Raw genomic sequence first — 26,756 nt, 5'->3', positions numbered from 1 at the left:
GGGAGAAAGGGGAAAAGAGAAGAAAGAGAGGAGAGGGGAAGAAAGAAGGAGGCGAGGGGAGAAAAGAGGGAGAGAGGGGAAAAAGAGAGAGAGATAAGAGAGGGAAAAAAGAGAGAATAAGAGAGGAAAAAGAGAGAATAGGAGAGGGAAAAAGAGGAGAGGAGAGAGAGGAAGAAGAGAGGAGAGCAGAGCAGAGGAGAGAAATAAATAGAAGAAGGAAAGAAGAGACGAGTAAAGGAAAGGAGAAAAATACAGAGAAGAGAAAATGAGACGAGAGAAATGGAGAGAACAGAGGAGAGAGAGAGAGAAACAAGAGAGAGGATACAAAAGACAGAGAAAAAATCAAAGGGAAAGACAGACAACAAGAGGCATAAATAGATAGACAGAAATATAAATAAAAGAGAGAAAGAAAGAAAGAGACAATAAATAAACAGAAAGAAAGAAAGAGACAACAAATAAACAGATAGAAAGAAAGAAAGAGACAACAAATAAACAGATAGAAAGAAAGAAAGAGACAACAAATGAACAGATAGAAAGAAAGAAAGAGACAATAAATAAACAGATAGAAAGAAAGAAAGAAACAAAGAATATTATCTCCTTCGATCTCGTATCATGGATCGAATAATCACTCTTATTACGAGGTCAATAAGGGTTCCAAAACCTGTACCATTGCCGCGTCCTATTCTCAACCGATAAATGCACGAATTGGCAACTCACTGAAACCGATCTGAGCGAAATTTCGAACCAATTTGTTTAGAGATTTGAAAGACGGGCATCGAATATGATATATGGGAATGATTAAGTTTTTCATTTTTAATATATCTTTTTTATATTACTTTTTTTTTCTTTCCTCCATTAATAATTTCTCTTTCCTTTTTCTCTCTTTCATTCGTTCTGTCTCTTTCATTCTCTCTCTCTCTCTCTTTCATTCTCTCTCTCTCTTTCATTATCTTTCTCTCTCTTTCTCTTTCTCTTTCTCTCTCTTTCTCTTTCTCTCTCTTTCTCTTTCTCTCTCTCTCTCTCTCTCTCTCTCTCTTTCATTCTCTCTCTCTTTCATTCTCTCTCTCTTTCATTCTCTCTCTCTCTCTCTCTCTCTTTCATTCTCTCTCTCTCTTTCATTCTCTCTCTCTTTCATTCTCTCTCTCTTTCATTCTCTCTCTCTTTCATTCTCTCTCTCTTTCATTCTCTCTCTTTCATTCTCTCTCTCTTTCATTCTCTCTCTCTCATTCTCTCTCTCTCTCTCTCTTTCATTCTCTCTCTCTCTTTCATTCTCTCTCTCTTTCATTCTCTCTCTCTCTCTTTCATTCTCTCTCTCTCTCTTTCATTCTCTTTCTCTCTCTTTCATTCTCTCTCTCTCTTTCATTCTCTCTCTCTCTCTTTCCTTCTCTCTCTCTCTCATTCATTCTCTCTCTCTTTCATTCTCTCTCTCTCTCCCTATCTCTTTCATTCTCTCTCTCTCTCCCTTTCTCTTTCATTCTTTCTCTGCCTATCTCTTTCATTCTCTTTCTCTCTCTTTCTTGTTCATTCTCTCTCGCTTTCATTCTCACCCTCTCCCTCCCACCCTCCTTCCCTCCCACCTCCCTCCCTCCCTCCTCTCCCTCCCTCCTCACACCCTCTCTTTCTCTCTCTGCCTCCCTCCCCTCCCTCCCTCCCTCCCTCTCTCTCTCTCTCCCTCCCCTCCTTCCCTCCCCTCCCCCCACCACCCCTCTACTGCCTCCCCCCTCATCCCCCTCCCCACATAAAAAGAAGAATAAGAAACAAAATGAAGAAAAAAATCTGTCTACGTCAGGACAAGAAAATCCGAACGGGCTATTGAAATTGGGGGAGGGGGGGTAAGGGGGGTAAGGGGAGAGGGGAGAGAGAGAGGGAGGGAAGGAGGAGCTGAGCGAGGGTGAGTGAAGGAAGCAGGGGGGGGGGAGAGGGGAGTATGGGTGAGGAAGGGGAGGGGGGAGGAGCAGACGAGGAGACAGGGGTGGAGGGGATACGGGTGAGAGAGAGAGGGGGAGGGAGACGGAATAAAGGAGGTGGAGGGTAAGGGAAGGAAGGGAGAGACCAAAAGGAGAGGAAAAGGGAGGAGGGAGACTAAAGGGAGAGAGGGAAGGGAGAGGGGAAAGGGAGAAACTAGAGGGAGGGAGGAATTGAGGGAAATAGAAGATAAAGGGAGAGGAGAGTCAGAGGGAAGAGAGGAAGGGAAGAAGGGGAAGGGAGAAGGCCTAAAGGGAAGGAATTGAGGGAAATGAAGATAAAAGGGAGAGGAGAAGGCAAGGGGAGAAGGGAGAGGAGAGGCAGAGAGGGGGAGGAAAGGGGAGACGAGACGGAGGAGAGTGAAAGGGAAAGGAAAGGTAACCCAAAGGAGGAGGGAAATGGAAATAAGGAGAAGAGGGAGAAAGGGAGAGGGGGAGGGGGGTGGAGGATGAATGAGGAGAGGAAAGGAAGAAGACTGAAAGGGAGAGGAGGGAGAAGAGAGGGGAAGGATGGACGGAGGACGCCAAACAAGAGGAAGCTAAAATGAAGAAGGAAGAAAGGAGAGGAAGAAGAGGGAAGAGGAAAGAGAGGAAAGAGAAAGAGGGGGAAGAGAGGAGAGGAAGAGAAGAGGCGAAGAAGAGAGGAAGAGAGGAGAGGAAGAGAAGAGGGGAAGAGAGGAGAGGAAGAGAAGAGGGGAAGAGAGGAGAGGAAGAGAAGAGGGAGAGGGGGAAGGGGGGAAAGCAGGGAGGGAGGATAGGAAGAGGGAAAAAGTTGAAAGAAAGAAGGGAAGCAGAGATGAAAGAGGAACAGAAGCGGAGAGGGGAATAGGAGAGTGGATGAGGAGAGAGGAACAGAAGAAAAGTTGAGAAGAACATGGGAGATACAGAGAGAAGAAGAAGAAGATAAGAAAATAAATGAAACGAGAGGGAGCAGAAGAGGCGAGATGCGAGGAAGAGAAGAGAAGAGAAAAGAAAAGAAGAGAAAAAGAAAATAAAAACAGAAAATAAAAAAAGAAAAGAAAAGCGAAGAGATAAACAAGAAAAAACAAAACAAAACAAAACCGAAAAAAGCAAAAAAAAAACAAAAAAACAAGAGAAAAAAAATAAAACTAGATAATAAAAAACAAACAAAGAGAGCGGGAGAAGCCGACGAACCGAGAAGAAGAGACGAGAAGAGACGAGAGGGGAGAAGGTGGGGAAGGGAGGAGAAGAGACGAGGGGAGAAGAGACGAGTGGAGAAGGAGGGGAGAAGAGACGAGGGGAGGGAGAAGGGGAGAGGAGAAGAGACGAGGGGAGAAGGAGGGAGAGGAGAGGAGGGAGGGGAGAGGAGGGGAGAAGAGACGAGGGAGAAGGAGAAGAGACGAGGGAGGAGGGGGAGCGAAAGGAGGAGAAAGAGACGAGGGGAGAAAGGGAGGAGGGAGGGAGGAGGAGGGAGGGGGAGGAGGGAAGGGAGAAGAGACGAGGGAAGAGAGGAGAGGGGAGGGAGAGGGAGGAGAAGAGACGAGAGAGAGAGGAGGAGAAGGAGGGGGAGGGAGGGAGAGGAGGGGAGGAGAGATGACAGAGCGCTGAGCCGGGTCCCCCGATCGCCGATTTTGCTGTCGACCGCAGAACACACCGATCGATTCCGCCCGCAGCCTCGTTTCTCTGCGGAGCGGCTCGCTCGGGTTGGGGGGGAGGGGGAGGGAGGGAGGGGAGGGATGGGGAGGGAGGGGTTGGTGGGGGGGGAAGGGGGGTTGGTGGGAGGAGGGAGGGAGAGGAGGAGGGGGTTGGTGGGGAAAGGGGGAATGAATGAGGAGGGAGGGATGGGAGGGAGGGAAGGAGTTGGTGGGGAAGAGGGGGAATAGAGGAGAGGGAAGGGAAGGAAGGGGTTGGTAAAGGGGGAGAAAAGGGAGGAGGGAGGGGTTGAGGTGGGAAGGAAGGAAGGGAGGGAGGGGGAGGGAGGGAGGTTAGGTGGGGAAGGAAGGGAGGGAGGAGGAGGGAGGGGGTTGGTGGGGAAGGGAGGGAAGGGGTTGAGTGGGGAAAGGGGAAGAGGGATGGGAGAAGGAGGGATGGGGGATGGAGGGGTTGGTGGGGTCAGGGAGGAGGAAAAGGGAGGGAAAGGGGTTGGTGGGGGAAGGGAGGGAGGAGGGGGAGGGAAAGGGGTTGAGTGGGGGAAGGGGTTGGTGGGGAGGGGAAGGGGGAGGGGTTGGTGGGGTAGGAGATTGGTGGGGGGAAGGGAGGGGAGGGGGTTGGTGGGGGGAAGGGCGGAAGGGGAGGGGTTGGTGGGGTTGAGGAATAGAGAGAGGGAGGGATGGGGTTGGGGAAGGGTTGGTGGGGAAGGGTTGGTGGGGAGGGGGTTGTGGGAAAGCGAAGGGGGGAGGGAGGGAGGGGTTGGGGAAGGGGTTGGTTGGGAAGAGGGAGTGAGGAAGGGAGGGGTTGTGGGGAAGGGAGGGAGGGAGGGAGGAAGGAAGAGAGGGAGAGCGAGAGATAGAGATAGATAGAGACAAATAGATCGAGTCCCTCTCCCTCTGCCTATCTCTCTATCTGTGGATCTATCTACCTGTCCTTTTCTCTCTCTGTTTCTCATCTTCCCTCCCTCTCTCCACGCTCTACATAAGTCTGCCGTTTCCACACACACAAACAAGCACGAAAGATCCCCGCAGAAGATAAAAAACAAACAAAAAACAAATATCAAGAAAAAAGGAAGAAAAAGAAAAAAGAAAAGAAAAAAGAAAGCAAAAAGAAAAATAGAAAACACGGAAAAAGAAACATAAAAGAAAAAAAGAAAAAAAAAAGAAAAGAAAGAAGACAAAAGAAGAAGAAAGAAGGAAGACGGAAAATAAGATGAAAGACGGAGAAATTTTTCCGAATTCAATCTCTGTTCTGGCGTCCTCTAATGGCCTGTGGGAATGTAACCTAATATTTTCGTCGGATTACCTTCTGGGGGTCTATTTCCCCTCCCCTTCACCCCCCTCCCCCCCCTTCTTTCTCTCTTTCTTTTCTTGTTTGCTTTATCTTTCTTTTTTCTTGTTTTTTATTTTCTTTTTATTTTCTTGTTTTTATTCTCTTTCTTTTTTCTTGTTTTTTTTATTCTCTTTTCTCTTTTCTTGTTTTTATTCTCTTTTCTCTTCCTTCTTTTTTATCTCAATCTCTTCTACGTTTTCTTGATTTTCTATTTTTTTTCTTTTCGTGTGTTTTCTTTCTCATTTTCTCTCTTATTATTATTCTTTCTCTCTCCTTGCCCGCCCTTTCCCCCTTTTTTTTTTCTTGTTTCTCCTCTCTTTCTCTTCTCCATCTCCCTCTTTATCTCTTCTCTTTTTCTCCTCTCTTTCTCCTCTCTTCTCCCTCTTTTCACTTCTCACTTCATCTCTCTTTTACTGATTTTCTCTTCTCACTGTTTTTCCCATTTTTCTGTTTTTCCCCTTTCCTCTCTTCTCTCATTTTTCACCTTTTCATCTTCTTCCCCTTTTCTCTAAATTATCTCTCTCTTTTCCCCTTTTCTCCATTTTATTCCTTTTTTTCTATCTTCTTCGCCCCTTCCCAAAATCATCATCTCATTTTCATCTCTCCCCTTCCATTCCCCTCTCTTCTCCCTTGCCCTTATCTTCCCTTCCTCTCTTCCCCTTAATCATCACTTTCTCTATTCTATGAATATTCTTCTTCGTCTAAATTCCCTAGCATAACTCTTTCTCTTTTCTCCTATTTCCGAATTTTATTCAATCTTTCCCCATTTCCTCATTTACTCTTCTCGCTCTTCCTCCTTCCCTCTCCTCCCATTCCCCCTTTCGTTGCTCCCTCGCTTCATCTTTCTCTTTTCTCTCCCTTTCCCTTACCTTTCTTTCGTCTATTTCTCCGTTCTTTTTCATTTCCTATTTCCATTTCTCCTACGCCTCTCTTCTTCTCTTCCTTCTTTTCCTCTCTTCCTTCTTTTCCCCACTTCCTTCTCTTCATCTCTCCCTTCTTTTCCTCTCTTCCTTCTTTTCCTCTCTTCCTTCTTTTCCTCTCTTCCGTCTTTTCCTCTCTTCCGTCTTTTCCTCTCTTCCGTCTTTTCCTCTCTTCCTTCTTTTCCTCTCTTCCTCTCTTCCTTCTCTTCCATGTACGCTTCTCTCTTACTGTGTCTTATTATCGCCTTATATATTCTTCATTTAAATTTTAATATTTAATATGAGAGAGGGAAAGTAAATGAAAAAAATAGAAAAGAAAAAAAATCACATTCATATAAATTTAATTTTTTATCATCTTATTTATTATTTTCATTTTTAGATTTTAGAGTTAGAGTTAATCAGTATGAGAGAGAGAGAAAGCAAATAAAAAAAGAAAAAAATAGAAAAGAAAATATAGCTTCTTATATTCTTCCCTTGTCTGAGGGAAGGAGCAGGGAGAGGGGAGGAAGGGAGAGTATGGAGGGGAGGGGAGAATGGAGGAGAGGAGGGGGAGGAAGAGGCGGAAGAAGAGAGGGAAAGAAAGGAAATGAAGGACGAGAATATATGAGGAAGGGTGGGGGGAGGAAGGGGGGGGGAGCAGAGCAGGGGGAAGAAGAGAGAGAGAGAGATGGAAAGAATAGGAAGGACGAGAAACAAAGAGAAAGGGGGGTGGGGGTGGGGCAGACTATGTAGTATATAGTGTTCAACTTCAATTATTTTTATTCTACATTTATTTCACATCTTTGTTTTCTTCCATTCATTCATTCATTCCGTCTCCTCTTTCAATTTCACCGTTTTAAAAAGAAAGTCCTCGATGCTGAGTTATTAGGATAATTTTTTTTATTTGTTATAAATCTTTCCCCCCCCCCCTCTCTCTCTCTCTCTCTCTCTCTCTCTCTCTCTCTCTCTCTCTTCTCTCTCTCTCTCTCTCTCTCTCTCTCTCCCTGTCCCTCTCTCTCTGTCTGCCTATCTCTCTCTCCCTATCTCTCTCTCCCTATCTCTCTCTCCCTATCTCTCTCTCCCTATCTCTCTCTCCCTATCTCTCTCTCCCTATCTCTCTCTCCCTATCTCTCTCTCCCTATCTCTCTTTCATTCTCTCTCTCTCTCCCTTTCTCTTTCATTCTTTGTCTGCCTATCTCTTTCATTCTCTCTCTCTCTCTCTCTCTCTGTCTCTCTCTCTCTCTCTCTCTCTCTCTCTCTCTCTCTCTCTCTCTCTCTCTCTCTCTCTCTCTCTCTCTCTCTCTCTCTTTTTTAAGAGTTAGAGTTAAATACCAATTGATACAGAAGTCTTACGCAACGAGCTGCATCGATAAATAAATCCGTATTTAATTGAGAGCGTGAAGGTCAGCAGCGGAAGTGGATCACACACACACACAGAAACAGATACGCACACATTACACGGACGCATACAGACACAGAAACAGACACATAGAGACACAAAAACAGACACACATAGACACAACAACAGACACATACAGACGCAGAAACAGATACGCACACATTACACGGACACATACAGACACAGAAACAGACACATACAGAGTCAGAAACAGATACATACAGACAGAAACAGACACATACAGACACAGAAACAGACACATACAGATACATACAGACACATATAGACACAAAAACAGACACATTCAGACACACACACAGACACAGAAACAGACACATACAGACGCAGAAACATACACGTACAGACACAGAAACAGACACATACAGACACAGAAACAGAAACAGACACATACAGACACAGAAACACCGAAATACATTACGACAACATACACAGACACACTCATACACAGACATACACACACGTAAGATAAACGCAGTATAGAAAGGAAGGAAAGAAAGAGAGAGAGAAAGAAAAAAAGAAAAAAATATATAGCCGGAAGTGCTCATCTAAAGTTGGTCGAAAAAAGTCTTTAAGAATTGAGAGCCGGGACAAGAGCGAGAGATAGACAGATATATAGATAGATAGATAGAGAGAGATGGAGGGAGAGGGAGAGGGAGGGAAAGAGAGGGAGAGGGAGAGAGAGAGAGAGAGAGAGAGAGAGGGAGAGGGAGAGGGAGAGAGAAAGAGAAAGAAAGAGAGAGAAAGAGAGAGAAAGAGAAAGAGAATATAAAAGAGGAGAGAGCGAAGAGCAGAGATAGATATAGATAGATAAATAGATAGAGAGAGGAGAGAGAGAGAGAGAGAGAGAGAGAGAGAGAGAGAGAGAGAGAGCGAAAGAGAGAAAGAGAGTGAGGAGAGCGAGAGAGATAAAAATAGAGAGAGATTAAAAGAGAGAGGAGATAAAGAGCGAGAGAGAGAGAGAGAGAAAGAGCGAGCGAGAGAGAGAGAGAGAAAGAGCGAGCGAGCGAGCGAGAGAGAGAGAGAGAGAGAGAGAGAGAGAGAGAGAGAGAGAGAGAGAGAGAGAGAGAGAGAGAGAGAGAGAGAGAGAGAGAGAGAGAGAGAGAGAGAAAGAGCGAGAGAGAGAGAGAGAGAGAGAGAGAAAGAGCGAGAGAGAGAGAGAGAGAGAGAGAGAATCCTGGTATACAATTGGACGATAAATACGTGACGTCACAATCATTCTCCCTTTCCATTGGCTGACACATCCTGTACGACTGCCGATCCAGTGACGTCATGATTCCATATTTAGAAAGGTATCATAAAGATTACTTATCGGATTTATTCTCGTATTAATAAGCAAAACTTGTTAACCGAAAATACGAAATGCATATGTATACGAGGTTTTATGTAAAGTGTATACGTGCATGCATGCATGCATATATATATATATATATATATATATATATATATATATATATATATATATATATATATGTATGTATATATATACATATATATCTGTGTGTGTGTGTGTGTGTGTGTGTGTGTGTGTGTGTGTGTGTGTGTGTGTGTGTGTGTGTGTGTGTGTGTGTGTGTGTGTGTGTGTGTGTGTGTGTGTGTGTGTGTGTGTGAGTGAGTGTGTGTGTGTACACATTTATATATATATATATATATATATATATATATATATATATATATATATATATATATATATATATATATACGCATAATATATACATATACATAAATATATAAAAATGCATATATAACACATACTTATAAATATATCATATACACATACATATGTATAATATATACATATACATCTATAATATTTACATACACATATATAATGTGTACATACACTCACATGCCCCCTCGCCCCCCCCCCGCCCCCCAAAGCAAAGGCGCGGGCGGGCGTGCGGGCGTGCGGGCGTGCGGGGGTGCGGGCGTGCGGGCGTACTCACCTCCGAAGTTTGGCCGAAGCCTAATGTCGTAACCATCGAGCAGAGTTTCAATGGTTTGCGTCACATTGTCCAAGCGTTGGGTCGTCCGCCCTCCTGTGCAGCCCCTGCGTTCCGAGCGAAGAGAAAAGAGAAGCGAGCGTTAGATTGTGGGAAATAATTGCCGTGGGGGTGAGGAGGAAATAGGTGGGATTTCTTAGTATGTTTTTCTTTCTTTTTTTTCTCTCTTTTTCTTTTTTTTGTGTTTTTTGTCTTTTTCTCTCTCCTCTCTCTCTCTCTCTCTTTGTCTCGCATTCTCTTTTATAATAAATGTATACACACACACACAAGTACATAGCTATCTATTTAACTGTTCTCTCTCTCTCTCACACACACTCACACACACACACACACACACACACACACACACACACACACACACACACACACACACACACACACACACACACATACACACACACAGACACAGACACACACGCAGAATTCCACATTGCGATAATAATATCTGTATCCTAACATCATAGGAATAGGAACAAACAAACAAAGAATAATATTCAATGAGAAAGAACAAAAAGACAAGTACCTATCTCTCTCTCTCCATCTCTCTCCATCTCTCTCTCTCTCTCTCTCTCTCTCTCTCTCTCTCTCTCTCTCTCTCTCTGTGTGTGTGTGTGTGTGTGTTTATCTGTATCTATCTGCCTGTCTCTCACTGACTGACTCACTCACTCCCTCTCTCTAAAGACAATCATAAAATGATTATACTTATAAAATTCACAGAAAGCAAATGCATTGGTATTTGTGTTGATAATTGATGAATAAAAATGACGGGATTAGTTCCATTCTTTATGTTAATAATGATTAGGAAAAGGGTGGCAGCGGCGAAGATTAATTGATGGTGATTTGTGATTGGTTGTTAAAAGGTTAGAATAGTATTACTACTGCTACTGTGAATGGTAAGATTTGCAGTGATAGTTATAACAACAGTGATGATGATGATGATGCTGATGATAATGATGACAATATCAATGATGATGATACTGATAATAATAATATAAATGATGACGATGCTGATGATAATAATAACAATATCAATGATGATGATACTGATAATAATAATATAAATGATGATGATGATGATGATGATGATGATGATGACGATGATGGTAATGGTAATGGTGATGATGGTGATGACTACGACGACGATGACAATGATGACGACGACGATGACAACATTAACATCGGAACAGCAGCGGCAAGAACCACAGCAACAATAATAACAGAACTAAAAACAACAACAACAATGACAATGATACCGAATAATAACCCCGATAAGAAAAAAAAAAAAAAAAACACCTAACACACCCTCTTCCCCCCTCCCCCCTCCCCCCTCCCGAAGCGAAACAAGCGCACAAACAAACACAGGAGGAACCACCTTGCCCGGCCGCTCCGAGAACCTATTTTGGCTTCAATCAATAACGCGATGCCCTTATATAGCCGGTTACACCCCCTCCCCCTCCCTCCTCCCCTCCCCTCCCTCCAGGACCGCCTTTCTCCCCCCTCCCCCTCTTTTCTCTCCTCCCCAGGAAGTGTCTGTCCCCTTCTCCCTCTCCCTCTCCCCTTTGTCTATCTTTGTCTATCCTATCCCTTCCCCTCTCTTTCTCCCCTTTGTCTATCCTTTCCCCTTCCCCCTCTCCTTCTCCCCTTTGTCTATCCTTTCCCCTTGTCCCTCTCCCTCTCCCCTTTGTCTATCTTTGTCTATCCTATCCCTTCCCCTCTCCCTCTCCTCTTTGTCTATCCTTCTCTCTTCCCCTTCTCCCTCTCCTTCCTCCCCAGGAACTGTCTACCCCATCCCCCCTTCTCCTTTCCCCCTCTCATACCCTTCCATCTTTCCTTCGTCTACCTTTTCCCCTCACGCCTCTTCCTTTCCCCCTCTCTCTCACTGCTCTCCATTTACCTACGCTTTCCCCTACTTCCCTATACCCCCCTTCCCCCCCCTCCCCCTTCTACTGAATGCCCTCCCTCCTTGCATTCTCTCCCCCCTCCCCTCCCCTCGCCCCCTCCCCCCGCTTTCCCTACTTCCCTATACTCTCCCTCCCCCCCACTCCCTTGCATTCTCTCCCCCCTCCCCTCCTCTCTCTCCCCCTCCCCCCGGTTTCCCTACTTCCCTATACTCCCCCCCCCCCGACTCCTTGCATTCTCTCCCCCCTCCCCTCCTCTCCCCCACCCCCCCCGGTTTGAGGGTCGGTTCAGAGTCCGCAAGATAAGATGCTTCGGCGGTGAATTGAAAGATCTATCTTTCTAGCTGTCTATCTCTTCTATCTATCTATTTATCTATCTATCTATTTACTCCTTTATCTATCTATCTACCTACCTATTTACTTATCTATCTATTTACATATCTATCTATCTATTTACCTATCTATCTATCTATTTACCTATCTATCTATCTATCTATCTATTTACTCCTTTATCTATCTATCTATCTATTTACTCCTTTATCTATCTATCTATTTACCTATCTATCTATATACTTAGATATTTATATATCTATCTTTCTTTCTATTTATTTAACTATCGGTCTATCTATCTATCTGTCTATCTACATGGAAGTAAAAAGGTGGATGCGTGAAGAACAAAGCGAAAAAGAGGAAAACAACAATAAGAAACAAAAGGAAGAAAAGAGAGAAGAGAAGAGAAAAAATGAAACAGGGATGAAGAGAAACATAATAAAACTGATGATAATAAAAGCACAAAAAGATTAGAAGAAAAACAAGAAAAATACAAAGAACAGGAAAAAAATATAATCAAATAATAAAAACAATGAAAAAGGAAAAGAAAAGAAAAGAAAAAAAATCTTAAAAATATAAAAAAAAATAATGAAAAAAAAAACACGCTAAAAGTTTTCCGAAAATTGTTAGTAGGCCTCCTCTCTCTCCCCCCCTCCCTCTCTCTCTCCCTCTCTCTCTCTCTCCCTCTCTCTCTCTCTCTTCAGTAGGCCTATTCTCGTCTCAGCACTTCCGGCCTCTCTCTTAAAATAATGGATCTTTATTTTTTTTCATTTTTTCTTACTTGGAAGTTTGTTAGGAGTTCAAAAAAGGAAAAAAAGGAGAGATCTTTGTTACTATTTTTTGAAAAAGGAAGATCTTTGTTACTATTTTCTGACTCATAAAAGATTTCCCTTTTGTCTGTGAAAGGAAAAGGGGAATTTATGAGGGATTGAGATATGAGGGATTGAGGTGGTATGATGACTATGAGGTTTTAGTGATATTACCAAATAACCGTTATTAATATCTAGTGATGATGATGGAAATGATAGTCACAATGAAAATGATGATGATAGTAATCTCTCTAGTTCTCTGTCTGTCTGTCTGTGTCTGTTTTTGTCTGTCTGTCTGTGTCTGTTTTTGTCTGTCTGTCTGTGTCTGTTTTGTCTGTCTGTCTGTGTCTGTTTTTGTCTGTCTGTCTGTGTCTGTTTTTGTCTGTCTGTCTGTCTGTTTTTGTCTGTCTGTCTGTGTCTGTTTTTGTCTGTCTGTCAGTGTCTGTTTTTGTCTGTCTGTCAGTGTCTGTTTTTGTCTGTCTGTCAGTGTCTGTTTTTGTCTGTCTGTCTGCGTCTGTTTTTGTCTGTCTGTCTGCGTCTGTTTTTGTCTGTCTGTCTGCGTCTGTTTTTGTCTGACTGTTTTTGTCTGTCTGTCTGTTTTTGTCTGTCTGTGTCTGTTTTTGTCTGTCTGTGTCTGTCTGTCTGTCTGTTTTTGTCTGTCTGTCTGTGTCTGTTTTTGTCTGTCTGTGTCTGTTTTTGTCTGTCTGTCTGTGTCTGTTTTTGTCTGTCTGTCTGTGTCTGTTTTTGTCTGTCTGTCTGTGTCTGTTTTTGTCTGTCTGTCTGTGTCTGTTTTTGTCTGTCTGTCCGTGTCTGTTTTTGTCTGTCTGTCCGTGTCTGTTTTTGTCTGTCTGTCCGTGTCTGTTTTTGTCTGTCTATGTCTGTTTTTGTCTGTCTGTCTGTGTCTGTTTTGTCTGTCTGTCTGTCTGTGTCTGTTTTTGTCTGTCTGTGTGTTTTTGTCTGTCTGTCTGTCTGTCTGTGTGTTTTTGTCTGTCTGTCTGTCTGTCTGTGTGTTTTTGTCTGTCTGTCTGTCTGTCTGTCTATGTGTTTTTGTCTGTCTGTCTGTCTGTCTGTTTTCGTCTGTCTGTGTGTTTTTGTCTGCTTGCCTATCTATTTCTCTATCCCCACCACAATCAAAAGAAAACCTTCCTACAAAACAACAAACAATACAAATATGAAAAACAAACAAACGTAACAAAAAGAAATAAACAAATTACCCCCCCCCACCCACTCACCCCCACAAACCAACAACAATAAATAGCCGAAGACCCCCCTCTGCCCCCAACTAGCGAAGACCCACCCTCCGCCCCTCGATAGCGAAGACCCCCACTGCACCCCCCAAATAGCGAAGACCCCCCTCCAACCCCCCAATAGCGAAGACCCCCCCTCCACCCCCCCAATAGCAAAGACCCCCCTTCACCCTCCACCCCCAAAATAGCGAAGACCCCCCCGCCCCCCCTCCACCCCCCAATAGCGAAGATCCCACCCCTCCACCCCCCAAATAACCTAAGACCCCCTCTCCGTCCCCCCCCCCCGATAGCGAAGACCTCCCCCCCCCAATAAACTCGATTCCGACGGTCTGCCGCGTCTGCCGTTCCTCCCGTGATGATGTTTACTCTCGTTGCGTTGATTGTGTGCAGACTTGCTTTTTTTTTTTTTTTTTTTCTTAGTTTGCAGTCAAGACGCCGGAGGGGAAACAAACAGCGGCTTTGTGCGGGGAGAGGGGAGAGAAAAGGAGGAGAGGAGGATGAAGGAGGGGAAGAAAGGGAGGGGGGGTAGGAGGAGGAGAAAGGGGAGGGGGGTAGGAGGAAGAGAAATGGAGGGGGGGTAGGAGGAGGGAGAAATGGAGGGGGGGTAGGAGGAGGAGAAAGGGAGGGAGGGTAGGAGGAGGGGAAGGAGGGGAAGGAGGAGGAGAAAGAGGGGTAGGAAGAGGACGGGAAGGAGGAGGGGAAGGAGGGGAAGGAGGAGGAGAAAGAGGGGTAGGAAGAGGAGAAAGGAGGGTAGGAAGAGGAGAAAGGGGGGTAGGAAGAAGAGAAAGAGGGTAGGAGTGAAAAAAGAGGACAGGGGAGGAGGACAAAAAGGGAAATGAGAAAAAAGGGAATGAGAGAGGGGGGGAGAGGGGGGGGAGAGGGGGGGAGGAGAGGGGGGGGGGGAGAAAAAGGGGAAGGAGAAAGGGGAGGAGGAGAAAAGGAGGAGGAAGAGAATGAGAATGAGAATGAGGAAGAAGAAGAGGAAAAGGTGGATGAGAAGATGGAACAGAAAAGGGGGTAAGAGGAGAAAGGAGGGAGGAGGAAGAGAAAGGAGGGGGAAGGAGGAGGAGAAAGAAGGGAGGGACTGGGGGGCTAAGAAAAATGCAAGAAGAGAAAGAAAACATATTTTAGCTTCGCATGAGGAGAGAGAGAGAGAGATAGAGATAGGGATATAAATAGAGAGAGAGAGAGAGAGAGAGAGAGAGAGAGAGAGAGAGAGAGTGAGAGAGAGAGACAGAGAGAGAGAGAGAGAGAGAGAGAGAGAGAGAGAGAGAGAGGGTGGGGGGAGGTGGAAAGGAGTGACGAAAGAATAGAAAGAATGATTAAAGAAGGAGAAGAAGAAAGGAGAAAAAGATTTTAATGCGAACGAAAAATTAAGAAAGTAAACAGATATAACTTTCCTTCACGTGGTGGAAGAAAGAGAAAGGAGGAGAGAAAGAAGACAGAAGAACGGAGAAGAGAAGTAGAGAAAAAAGGAGAAGAAATAAGAAAGTAGGTGAGAAGGAGAGAAGGAAAGAAGAAATGAGAGAAGATAGGTAGAGAACGGGAAGAAAGGAAAAGAAAGGGAAAAGGAGAGAAGGAAAATATAGAGGAAGGAGGTGAGATGGAAAAAGAAAGGAGAGGAGGAGAACGAGAGAAGAAAGGAACGAAGAAGGAAGAGACATAAAGAGAAGAGAGAAGGAGCGAAGAAAGGAGATTGATAGAAGAAAGAAACGAACGGAAACTGGAAGAAGAAAAGAGGAGAAAACGAAAGAAGAAAGGAAGGGAGAAGGGGAGAAGAAAAGGTGGGAAGAAGGACAAAAGAAAGGAAAGAAGGAGATAAGAAAAGGAGAATAAAGATTATGGAAATTATATATACACACATATATATATATAGATATACATATGATATATATATATATAGATATATATAGACATATATATATATACGTACACATACATAGACATAGATATATACATATATATATAGGTATATATATATATATATATATACATATATATATATATATATATATATATATATATATATATATATATATATATATATATATATATATATGTATATATATATGTATATATATATATATGTATATATATATGTATATATATATGTATATATATATGTATATATATATGTATATATATATGTATATATATATGTATATATATATGTATATATATATGTATATATATATGTATATATATATATATGTATATATATATATATATATATATATATATATATATATATATAATGATGAAAATCGAAAAAAGGGCACAGAAAACAGAAAAAAGTAGGAGGGAACAAAGAGATAAGAGAAAGCGAGATAAATAAAGGAAATGAGAGGGAACGAAAGAGAAGGAAGGACGGGAGAAGGAAGAATCTAACAGAAGTTAAATAAGAATAAGAAAAAAAGAGACGAAAAGGAAAAATAACGGAAAATACGATGAAGAGAGTGAAAACGAAAAAAATACAGCGAGAAAGGGGAGAGAAAATAAGAAAAAAGAAGAAAATGGAAGAGCGATTTAAAGGAACCGGCAACCAAAGGACATAAAGGCAGTGGGGCTCGGGGGGTGAGGGGGGAGAGGGGGAGGGAGAAAGGGAAGAAGAAAAAGACGAAAAAAATATCTAACGTGAACCGGCAGCCAAAAAGCCAGAGTAGGGGTAGGAGGTGAGGGGGGTGAGGGGGGTAGGACGAGGGAGGGAGACAAATATTGTCTTCTGGTAGGTGGGGGGGGGGCGGGTCTGGGATAGGGGGATAAAATGGTGGGGGTGGGGGGTAGAGAAAGGGTAGAAGAGTCGGGGTTATTGTTAATTTTCCTTTTTTTTCGTCTTACATTTTCTCAAAAAAACTTATTCGGTTTATTTTTTCATCTATTTTTTTATTTTTATCTATCGATTTATTATTATTATTATCATTTTTTTTTTGTTTACAGAATATTCAAAGCGATAATGAACAAACTTTCCCCATAAAATGCAAATACCGTTATCGATAAGACAACTGATTAAACCGGGACCTTTATGAGTCGTCCACCTGTGACGGCACGATCAGAGTGAATCACGAAGGCGGGTTAAAATCTACGGGGAATTCCGCCACATTTCACTAACTTAATTAGCTTGCCTGGGTGGTAGATCAAGTTTATGATTTTTTTTTCTCTCTCATCTGATGGGCTACGAGATTTAATCAAGGTGTATCATATATTTATAATGTAATATTATGATGAAAAGTTATGATCCTATACTGGATGTATCAAAGTTGTCTGTTGCAATTAGCTAAGGGGGTAAATAAAGTAATAAACTAATCTAATAATAATGATAATAATGATAACAAAATAATGACAATGACAGTAGGAATAAGGATAATAATAACAATAATAATGGCAAAATAACAATAACAATAATTATTATTAACAATGAGGATGATGATGATAGTAAAATAATAATAATAACAGTAAGAACAATGATAATGATAAAAACAATAATAAGGAATTCTCTCTATCTCTTCTTGCCGTCTTTCTCCCTTTCTTTCTTTCTGTTTTACTTTTTCTTTCTATAACGATAAGACAGACATCGGGCACCGCGCAGCCTCGACCCCCCGGGCCCTACAGCCCCCCCCCCTCCCTGTGTACTAGGACCAGCCGGAATCCTAACCCCCCCTCCCCAACTCCCTGTGTAGTAGGACCAGCCGCCCCCCACCCACTCCCCAACTCCCTCTGTGTACTAGGACCAGCCGGAGTCCCCCCCACTCCCCACTCCCTGTGTACTACGACCAGCCGGAGTCCCAACCCCCCCTCCCCCCTTCCCCCCACTCCCTGTGTACAAGGACCAGCAGGAGTCCCAACCCCCCTCCCCTCCCCCCACTCCCTGTGTACTAGGACCAACCGGAGTCTCCCCAACCCCTCCTCCCCCCTTCCCCCACTCCCTCTGTGTACAAGGACCAGCCGGAGTTCCCCCTCCCCCTCCCCCTCCCCCCTTCCCCCACTCCCTGTGTACTAGGACCAGCCGGACTCCCCCACACCAGACCAGGTACTCGCGCTCCTTATCCCGCTGAGCCACCGGGGATAAAATCCTAATCGGGGCTAATTAGAAATGCCGTCGAGGTGGTTAAGTGGGACCAATGTTTGTCTCGCAGCGAACAGAGCGAGCGTCCGCGTCCTCGGACTGGAGCAAGGCTGGCGGCTGGAAGGGCACCAAGGCAAGGGCGCCGCTGCTCAAAATAAGAAAAAGAAAAAGAAAAAGAGACAGAGACAGAGACAGAGACAGAGAAAGAGAAAGAGAAAGAGAAAGAGAAAAAGAAAGAAAAAAAGAAAAAGAAAAAGAGAAAGAGGAAGAGAAAGAGAAAAAGAAAAAAAGAAAAGAAAGAAAATAAGAAAAAAAAGAAAAAGAGAAAGAGGAAGAGATAGAGAAAAAGAAAAAAGAAAATGTAAAAGGGTGAAGTGTAACCAGGCAATGGCGCCGCTGCTTAAAAAAAGAAAAGAAAAGAAAAAGACAAAGAAGAAAAAAGTAAAAACAGAAAACAAAAAGAAGAAGAAAAAAAAGAAAAAAGGAAAAAAAAAGAAAAAAAAATAAGGAAACTAAAACATTTATCTAACACGACAAAACGATATGAATTTGGTATCTGCGTTTGGTAGCGAGGATAATGCTCATACTCGATAATAATTAACTATGACCATGGTCGATGAAGGAAAAACGAATCATTGACTCGGGAAACGAAAGAAGACCGAATTGGAATAAACAGATAATTAAATAAGCAAGGGTAAATATGTAAATAAAGATAATACACAAACAATACGAAAAAAATAGATAAAAAAACACGAACGAAAATATAACACCAACGACCAAACAGCCCAAAATCATAAATTTGACAGCTTACCCGAGCTCCTGAAACCACGTGATCAAAATACAACAATACGAGAAGCAAAATCACACAAAATTTTAAAGAGATTTCTCAATGTATTTCAGAGAAGGTCAAAAACCCGAGAACATTCGCCTAAATGAATAACTGCGGCATAAAATGACATTCATATTTGATGAATATTGGGAATAGAGTGAATTTGAAGGGCAGCGGGAATAGGTGGAGAATAATTGAGAGAGAGGGTGAGAAAGGAGGGAGAGAGAGAAAAGGGGAAAAGGGGGAGAGGAGGAAGGGAGTTAGAGATAGAGAGAGAAAGAGAGAGAAGGGAAAGAGAAGGGAGAGATGGGCAGAGAGAGAGACAGACAGACAGGCGGAGACAGAGATATATAAATATAGAGACGGAGACAAGGACAAAAGAAGAAAGAGAAAGTGAAAGAGAAAGACAGACAGACATACACAAACACGCAGGCGAAGAAACAAACAAACAGAAAAGTACACACAAATAGACCAAGAGAGAGACAAATACGACTGAAGAGAGAGAGAGAGAGAGAGAGAGAGAGAGAGAGAGAGAGAGAGAGAGAGAGAGAGAGAGAGAGAGAGAGAGAGAGAGAGAGAAACAGAGAGAGACAGAGAGAGAGAGAGAGAGAAAGAGAGAGAAAGAGAAAGAGAAAGAGAGAGAGAAAGAGAGAGAGAAAGAGAAAGAGAAAGAGAGAAAGAAAAATGCAGAGCAAAAGTGAATAAAAAATGAAAGAGAAAAATAATAATAATAATAAAAAAAAAACGAGGAAGAGAGAGAAAATAAAACAGAAAAAAAAATTAAAGAGAAAGATCTGTCCCCTTGAAAGCGGTCCTACTGGCATTAATACCAACACTAGGGACAAAAGAGAACGAGAATAAAGAGAGAAAAAAATATTCTAAGCTTCAAAGAATGACCAAAAATATTTCACATTGTTAGGAACCATTAAGCTCGCTCGGTCAGACAGACGGTGGCGCAGGTCGGTTCGTCTCGCCTTTCTCTTGCGCATAAGGAACTCTCTCTCTCTCTCTCTGTCTCTTTCTTTCTGTCTTTCTCTCTTTTTTCTTTCTTTCTTTCTTTCGCATAAGGAACTCTCTCTCTCTGTCTCTTTCTTTCTGTCTTTCTCTCTCTTTCTTTCTTGCGCAGAAGGAACTCTCTCTCTCTCTCTCTGCCTCTTTCTTTCTGTCTTTTTCTCTCTTTTTCTTTCTTTCTTTCTCACAAGGAACTCTCTCTCGCTGTCTCTTTCTGTCTTTCTCTCTCTTTTTCTTTCTTTCTTTCTTCCTTTCGCATAAGGAACTCTCTCTCGCTGTCTCTTTCTTTCTGTCTTTTTCTCTCCTTTCTTTCGCATAAGGAACTCTCTCGCTCTCTCTCTCTTTTTTCTGTCTTTTTCTCTCTTTTTCTTTCTTTCTTTCTTTCTTTCGCATAAGGAACTCTCTCTCGCTGTCTTTTTCTTTCTGTCTTTTTCTCTCTCTCTTTCTTTCGCATAAGGAACTCTCTCTCTCTCTCTCTCTTTTTTCTGTCTTTTTCTCTCTTTTTCTTTCTTTCTTTCTTTCGCATAAGGAACTCTCTCTCTCTGTCTCTCTTTCTGTCTTTCTCTCTCTTTTTCTTTCTTTCTTTCGCATAAGGAACTCTCTCTCTGTCTCTCTTTCTGTCTCTCTCTCTTTTCTTTCTTTCTTTCTTTCTCTTTCTTTCTGTCTTCCTCTCTCTTTTTCTTTCTCTTTCATTCTTTCTTTTTTTTCTTTTTCTTTCTGTCTTTTTCTCTCTTTTTCTTTCTTTCTTTTTTTTTTCTTTCTTTCTGTCTGTCTCTCTTTCTTTCTGTCTTTCTCTGTCTCTTTCTTTCTGTCTTTCTCTGTCTCTTTCTTTCTGTCTTTCTCTGTCTCTTTCTTTCTGTCTTTCTCTGTCTCTTTCTTTCTGTCTTTCTCTGTCTCTTTCTTTCTGTCTTTCTCTGTCTCTTTCTGTCTTTCTTTCTCTTTCATTCTACTTATTTTTTCTTTTTTCTTCTTTTCTTTCACTCTCTCTTTCTTTGTTTTTTTTTCCTTTTTCTTTCTCTCTTTCTTTTCTTTGTTCCGGTTCTTATCCTCTCACTTTACATTTTTTTCCTCGTTCGTATTCATTCTCTCTCTCTGTCTCTCTTTCTCTCTCTCTCTCTCGCTCTCTTTCTCTCTCTCTCTCTCGCTCTCTTTCTCTCTCTCTCTCGCTCTCTTTCTCTCCCTCTCTCGCTCTCTTTCTCTCCCTCTCTCGCTCTCTTTCTCTCCCTCTCTCTCTCTCTCCATTCCTCTCTATCTCTCTCCATTCCTCTCTCTCTCTCCATTCCTCTCTCTCTCTCTCTCCATTCCTCTCTCTCTCTCTCTCCATTCCTCTCTCTCTCTCCATTCCTCTCTCTCTCTCCATTCCTCTCTCTCTCTCTCTTTGAATCAGGAAGGGTAGACAAACAGGAGGGAGGAGGGGGGGGGAGGGAGGTATACTTGACATGATCGATGTGAAGACGATTAGAAACAATCATTATATTTTTTGTGTGCGTCCGTGCGTGTGTGTGTGCGTATGTGGGTGCGTGTGTGGGTGCGTGTGTGTATGTGCGTGCGGGCGTGCATGTGTGTGTGCTTACATGTATGCGTGCGTCCTTGCATCTGCGTACCCAAGTGTTAATAAAATAAATTACATTAAGAAGAAAGAAAACAAAACAAGGCCAAATAAGGAAGAACGAGAGAGAAAATGGTAAAATATCACAAACAGGTAACCCCTCCACATAGCGTTCGAATTCGTGAAACTTTAAACAACCACCTTAACAAAACGCCCTCGATTTTCATGGCTATAATCCTCCCTATTTCACTTCCCGCCCTTTCCAAACACCATCCCTCCCTCCTTCCTCCCTAAAAAAGAGAGAATTAAAAAAAAGAGGTTTGAAAAAGGTCAACGAATTCACCCATAACTGACGCGGGACAAGGAATTGAACAAGCTACTTTGGCAAGACGAAGTCGTGGTCGTAATAGCTGGTTCGGGGATTCGGATGCAGGGGAGAGTCAGTCTGTTAGATATATAAACAGACACACATATAAAAATAGATAGATAGGATATCATGTATATATATATATATATATATATATATATATATATATATATATATATATATATATATATATATAAATCTATCGAGTAATTGGTCTATTTATCTATGTCTGTCTATCTATCTATCTTTCTACCTACCTATCTCTCTATCAATATAAAGATACAAATAGATAGATAGATAGGGGTAGATAAAAAAAGAAGATATATAGAAACAGACAGACAAGTAAACACAGACATAAATGTTTGTACTTGCAAAACTGAAAAGCTATCATTATAAGTTTTTTTCAGAGTGAGAGAGAGAGAGAGAGAGAGAGAGAGAGAGAGAGAGAGAGAGAGAGAGAGAGAGAGAGAGAGAGAGAGAGAGAGAGAGAGAGAGACAGTGAGAGACAGAGAGAGACAGAAAGAGCCAGAGAGAGAAAGAGACAGAGAAAGAGACAGAGAAAGAGAGAGAGAGAGAGAGAGAAAGAGAAAGAGAGAAAAAGAGAGAGAGAAAAAGAGAGAGAGAAAAAGAGAGAGAGAAAAGAGAGAAAGAGAGAGAGAGCGAGACAGAGACCAACAGACATACAGAAAAAAAACAAAAAAAGAAAAAAGAAAAAATATATACATAAAATACATATCTTTATCCCGCAATACTGTTTTGGAGAGAGAGAGAGAGAGAGAGAGAGAGAGAGAGAGAGAGAGAGAGAGAGAGAGAGAGAGAGAGAGAGAGAGAGAGAGAGAGAGAGAGAGAAAAATGGCGCCACATTCAAAGAAATGTTGTTACCGGCACCCTTTTTAAAACGCAGTCCAATTAACGATTCAATCTACGCAAGTAATAAAGTTAATTGCAATCCAGATCACGCAAAACTCTATTTGAAATTGGATGCGGAGGTAATTTCAACATCAAAATGACATAAAGGGAAATGAAATGTACATAATGATGATACTGACATCACGACTCAGGCTTTTATTATCTTCTTCCGTCTCTCTCCCTCTCTTATCATTCCTCTTTCATCTCTCCTTGTTTATTCCCTTCTTTCTCCTCTCACTCTCTGCTCTTTCTCCAACTTTCTCATTCTTTTTCAGTAAGGAAATCAGTCGGCCAGGTTATCTCTCTCTCTCTTTTGGTCATCTATCTATCTGTTTATCTGTCTTAACATGTCTATCTATCTGTCAAAATAAGTCTATCTATCTATCTGTCTGTCTGTCTAAATATGTATATCTGTCTAAATATGTATATCTAAGTATCTATCTAAGATATAAATAAATCTATCTTTCTAAATCTATTTGTCTGTTTATTTATCTACATATCTATATCTATATCTATCTATCTATCTATCTATCTATCTATCTACATATATCAATCTACTTATCTAGATCTATCTGTCTAGATTAATATATCTATATCTAAATATCTATCTAAATTCAACTAATCAAGACTATCTATCTATTCACTGAAATTTGTTTATCTATATATCCGCCTGTCTATCTATCTATCTCTATCTATCTTTATCTATCTATCCATCTAAAGCTATCTATCTATCTATCTGTTTATCTATCCCTCCAAATCCATCGACCTACCAATTTATCTAAATCTATATTCATCTATATCTATCTATCCATCTAAAGCTATCTATCTATCTATCTGCTTATCTATCCCTCCAAATCCATCTACCTACCCATCTAACTAAATCTACCCATCTATCCATTTATCAAAAATCTACCCACCTACCTATCCATCTACATCCATCTACCTACCCAATCATCTCAATATATCCATCTATCCATTTATCAAAAATCTACCCACCTACCTATCCATCTACATCCATCTACCTACCCAATCATCTCAATCTATCCATCTATCCATTTATCAAAAAACCTATCCACCTACCTATCCATCTACATCCATCTACCTACCCAATCATCTCAATATATCCATCTATCCATTTATCAAAAATCCAGCCACCTACCTATCCATCTACATCCATCTACCTACCCAATCATCTCAATCTATCCATCTATCCATTTATCAAAAAACCTATCCACCTACCTATCCATCTACCTACCCAATCATCTCAATATATCCATCTATCCATTTATCAAAAATCTACCCACCTACCTATCCATCTACATCCATCTACCTACCCAATCATCTCAATCTATCCATCTATCCATTTATCAAAAAACCTATCCACCTACCTATCCATCTACATCCATCTACCTACCCAATCATCTCAATCTATCCATCTATCCATTTATCAAAAATCTACCCACCTACCTATCCATCTACATCCATCTACCTACCCAATCATCTCAATCTATCCATCTATCCATTTATCAAAAAACCTATCCACCTACCTATCCATCTACATCCATCTACCTACCCAATCATCTCAATATATCCATCTATCCATTTATCAAAAATCTACCCACCTACCTATCCATCTACATCCATCTACCTACCCAATCATCTCAATCTATCCATCTATCCATTTATCAAAAAACCTATCCACCTACCTATCCATCTACATCCATCTACCTACCCAATCATCTCAATATATCCATCTATCCATTTATCAAAAATCTACCCACCTACCTATCCATCTACATCCATCTACCTACCCAATCATCTCAATCTATCCATCTATCCATTTATCAAAAAACCTATCCACCTACCTATCCATCTACATCCATCTACCTACCCAATCATCTCAATATATCCATCTATCCATTTATCAAAAATCCAGCCACCTACCTATCCATCTACATCCATCTACCTACCCAATCATCTCAATATATCCATCTATCCATTTATCAAAAATCTACCCACCTACCTATCCATCTACATCCATCTACCTACCCAATCATCTCAATATATCCATCTATCCATTTATCAAAAAACCTATCCACCTACCAATCCATCTACATCCATCTACCTACCCAATCATCTCAATATATCCATCTATCCATTTATCAAAAATCTACCCACCTACCTATCCATCTACATCCATCTACCTACCCAATCATCTCAATCTATCCATCTATCCATTTATCAAAAAACCTATCCACCTACCTATCCATCTACATCCATCTACCTACCCAATCATCTCAATCTATCCATCTATCCATTTATCAAAAAACCTATCCACCTACCTATCCATCTACATCCATCTACCTACCCAATCATCTCAATATATCCATCTATCCATTTATCAAAAATCTACCCACCTACCTATCCATCTACATCCATCTACCTACCCAATCATCTCAATCTATCCATCTATCCATTTATCAAAAAACCTATCCACCTACCTATCCATCTACATCCATCTACCTACCCAATCATCTCAATATATCCATCTATCCATTTATCAAAAATCTACCCACCTACCTATCCATCTACATCCATCTACCTACCCAATCATCTCAATCTATCCATCTATCCATTTATCAAAAAACCTATCCACCTACCTATCCATCTACATCCATCTACCTACCCAATCATCTCAATATATCCATCTATCCATTTATAAAAAATCTACCCACCTACCTATCCATCTACCTACCCAATCATTTCAATCTATCCATCTATCCATTTATCAAAAAACCTATCCACCTACCTATCCATCTACATCCATCTACCTACCCAATCATCTCAATATATCCATCTATCCATTTATCAAAAATCTACCCACCTACCTATCCATCTACATCCATCTACCTACCCAATCATCTCAATATATCCATCTATCCATTTATCAAAAAACCTATCCACCTACCTATCCATCTACATCCATCTACCTACCCAATCATCTCAATATATCCATCTATCCATTTATCAAAAATCCAGCCACCTACCTATCCATCTACATCCATCTACCTACCCAATCATCTCAATATATCCATCTATCCATTTATCAAAAATCTACCCACCTACCTATCCATCTACACCCATCTACCTACCCAATCATCTCAATCTATCCATCTATCCATTTATCAAAACCTATCCACCTACCTATCCATCTACATCCATCTACCTACCCAATCATCTCAATATATCCATCTATCCATTTATCAAAAATCCAGCCACCTACCTATCCATCTACATCCATCTACCTACCCAATCATCTCAATCTATCCATCTATCCATTTATCAAAAATCTACCCACCTACCTATCCATCTACATCCATCTACCTACCCAATCATCTCAATCTATCCATCTATCCATTTATCAAAAACCTATCCACCTACCTATCCATCTACATCCATCTACCTACCCAATCATCTCAATATATCCATCTATCCATTTATCAAAAATCTACCCACCTACCTATCCATCTACATCCATCTACCTACCCAATCATCTCAATCTATCCATCTATCCATTTATCAAAAAACCTATCCACCTACCTATCCATCTACATCCATCTACCTACCCAATCATCTCAATATATCCATCTATCCATTTATCAAAAATCTACCCACCTACCTATCCATCTACATCCATCTACCTACCCAATCATCTCAATCTATCCATCTATCCATTTATCAAAAAACCTATCCACCTACCTATCCATCTACATCCATCTACCTACCCAATCATCTCAATATATCCATCTATCCATTTATCAAAAATCCAGCCACCTACCTATCCATCTACATCCATCTACCTACCCAATCATCTCAATATATCCATCTATCCATTTATCAAAAATCTACCCACCTACCTATCCATCTACATCCATCTACCTACCCAATCATCTCAATCTATCCATCTATCCATTTATCAAAAAACCTATCCACCTACCTATCCATCTACATCCATCTACCTACCCAATCATCTCAATATATCCATCTATCCATTTATCAAAAATCTACCCACCTACCTATCCATCTACATCCATCTACCTACCCAATCATCTCAATCTATCCATCTATCCATTTATCAAAAAACCTATCCACCTACCTATCCATCTACATCCATCTACCTACCCAATCATCTCAATATATCCATCTATCCATTTATCAAAAATCTACCCACCTACCTATCCATCTACATCCATCTACCTACCCAATCATCTCAATCTATCCATCTATCCATTTATCAAAAAACCTATCCACCTACCTATCCATCTACATCCATCTACCTACCCAATCATCTCAATATATCCATCTATCCATTTATCAAAAATCTACCCACCTACCTATCCATCTACATCCATCTACCTACCCACCTACCTATCCACCTACCTATCCACCTACCTACCCAATCATCTCAATCCACCCATCCATCCATTTATCCAAAAATCTATCCACCTACCTATCCAC

At 41.4% G+C, this 26,756-nt stretch overlaps 1 protein-coding gene across 2 annotated transcripts in view; it reads right to left on the bottom strand.

Annotated features, from left to right (window-relative positions):
* Positions 1-26,756, bottom strand: part of Lcch3 (Ligand-gated chloride channel homolog 3) — a 120,297-nt gene that overhangs the window by 57,285 nt on the left and 36,256 nt on the right. For both annotated transcript variants that reach the window (XM_070118278.1, XM_070118279.1), the window contains exon 2: positions 9,170-9,273. In XM_070118278.1, the coding sequence (XP_069974379.1) occupies positions 9,170-9,273 (104 nt within the window). The remainder of the gene's footprint in view (positions 1-9,169; positions 9,274-26,756) is intronic.

Source organism: Penaeus vannamei, chromosome 41, assembly GCF_042767895.1.
Source record: "Penaeus vannamei isolate JL-2024 chromosome 41, ASM4276789v1, whole genome shotgun sequence".
NCBI lineage: Eukaryota > Metazoa > Arthropoda > Malacostraca > Decapoda > Penaeidae > Penaeus > Penaeus vannamei.
Note: the sequence above shows the minus strand (reverse complement) of the source record. Positions and strands in the feature narration are given on the sequence as shown.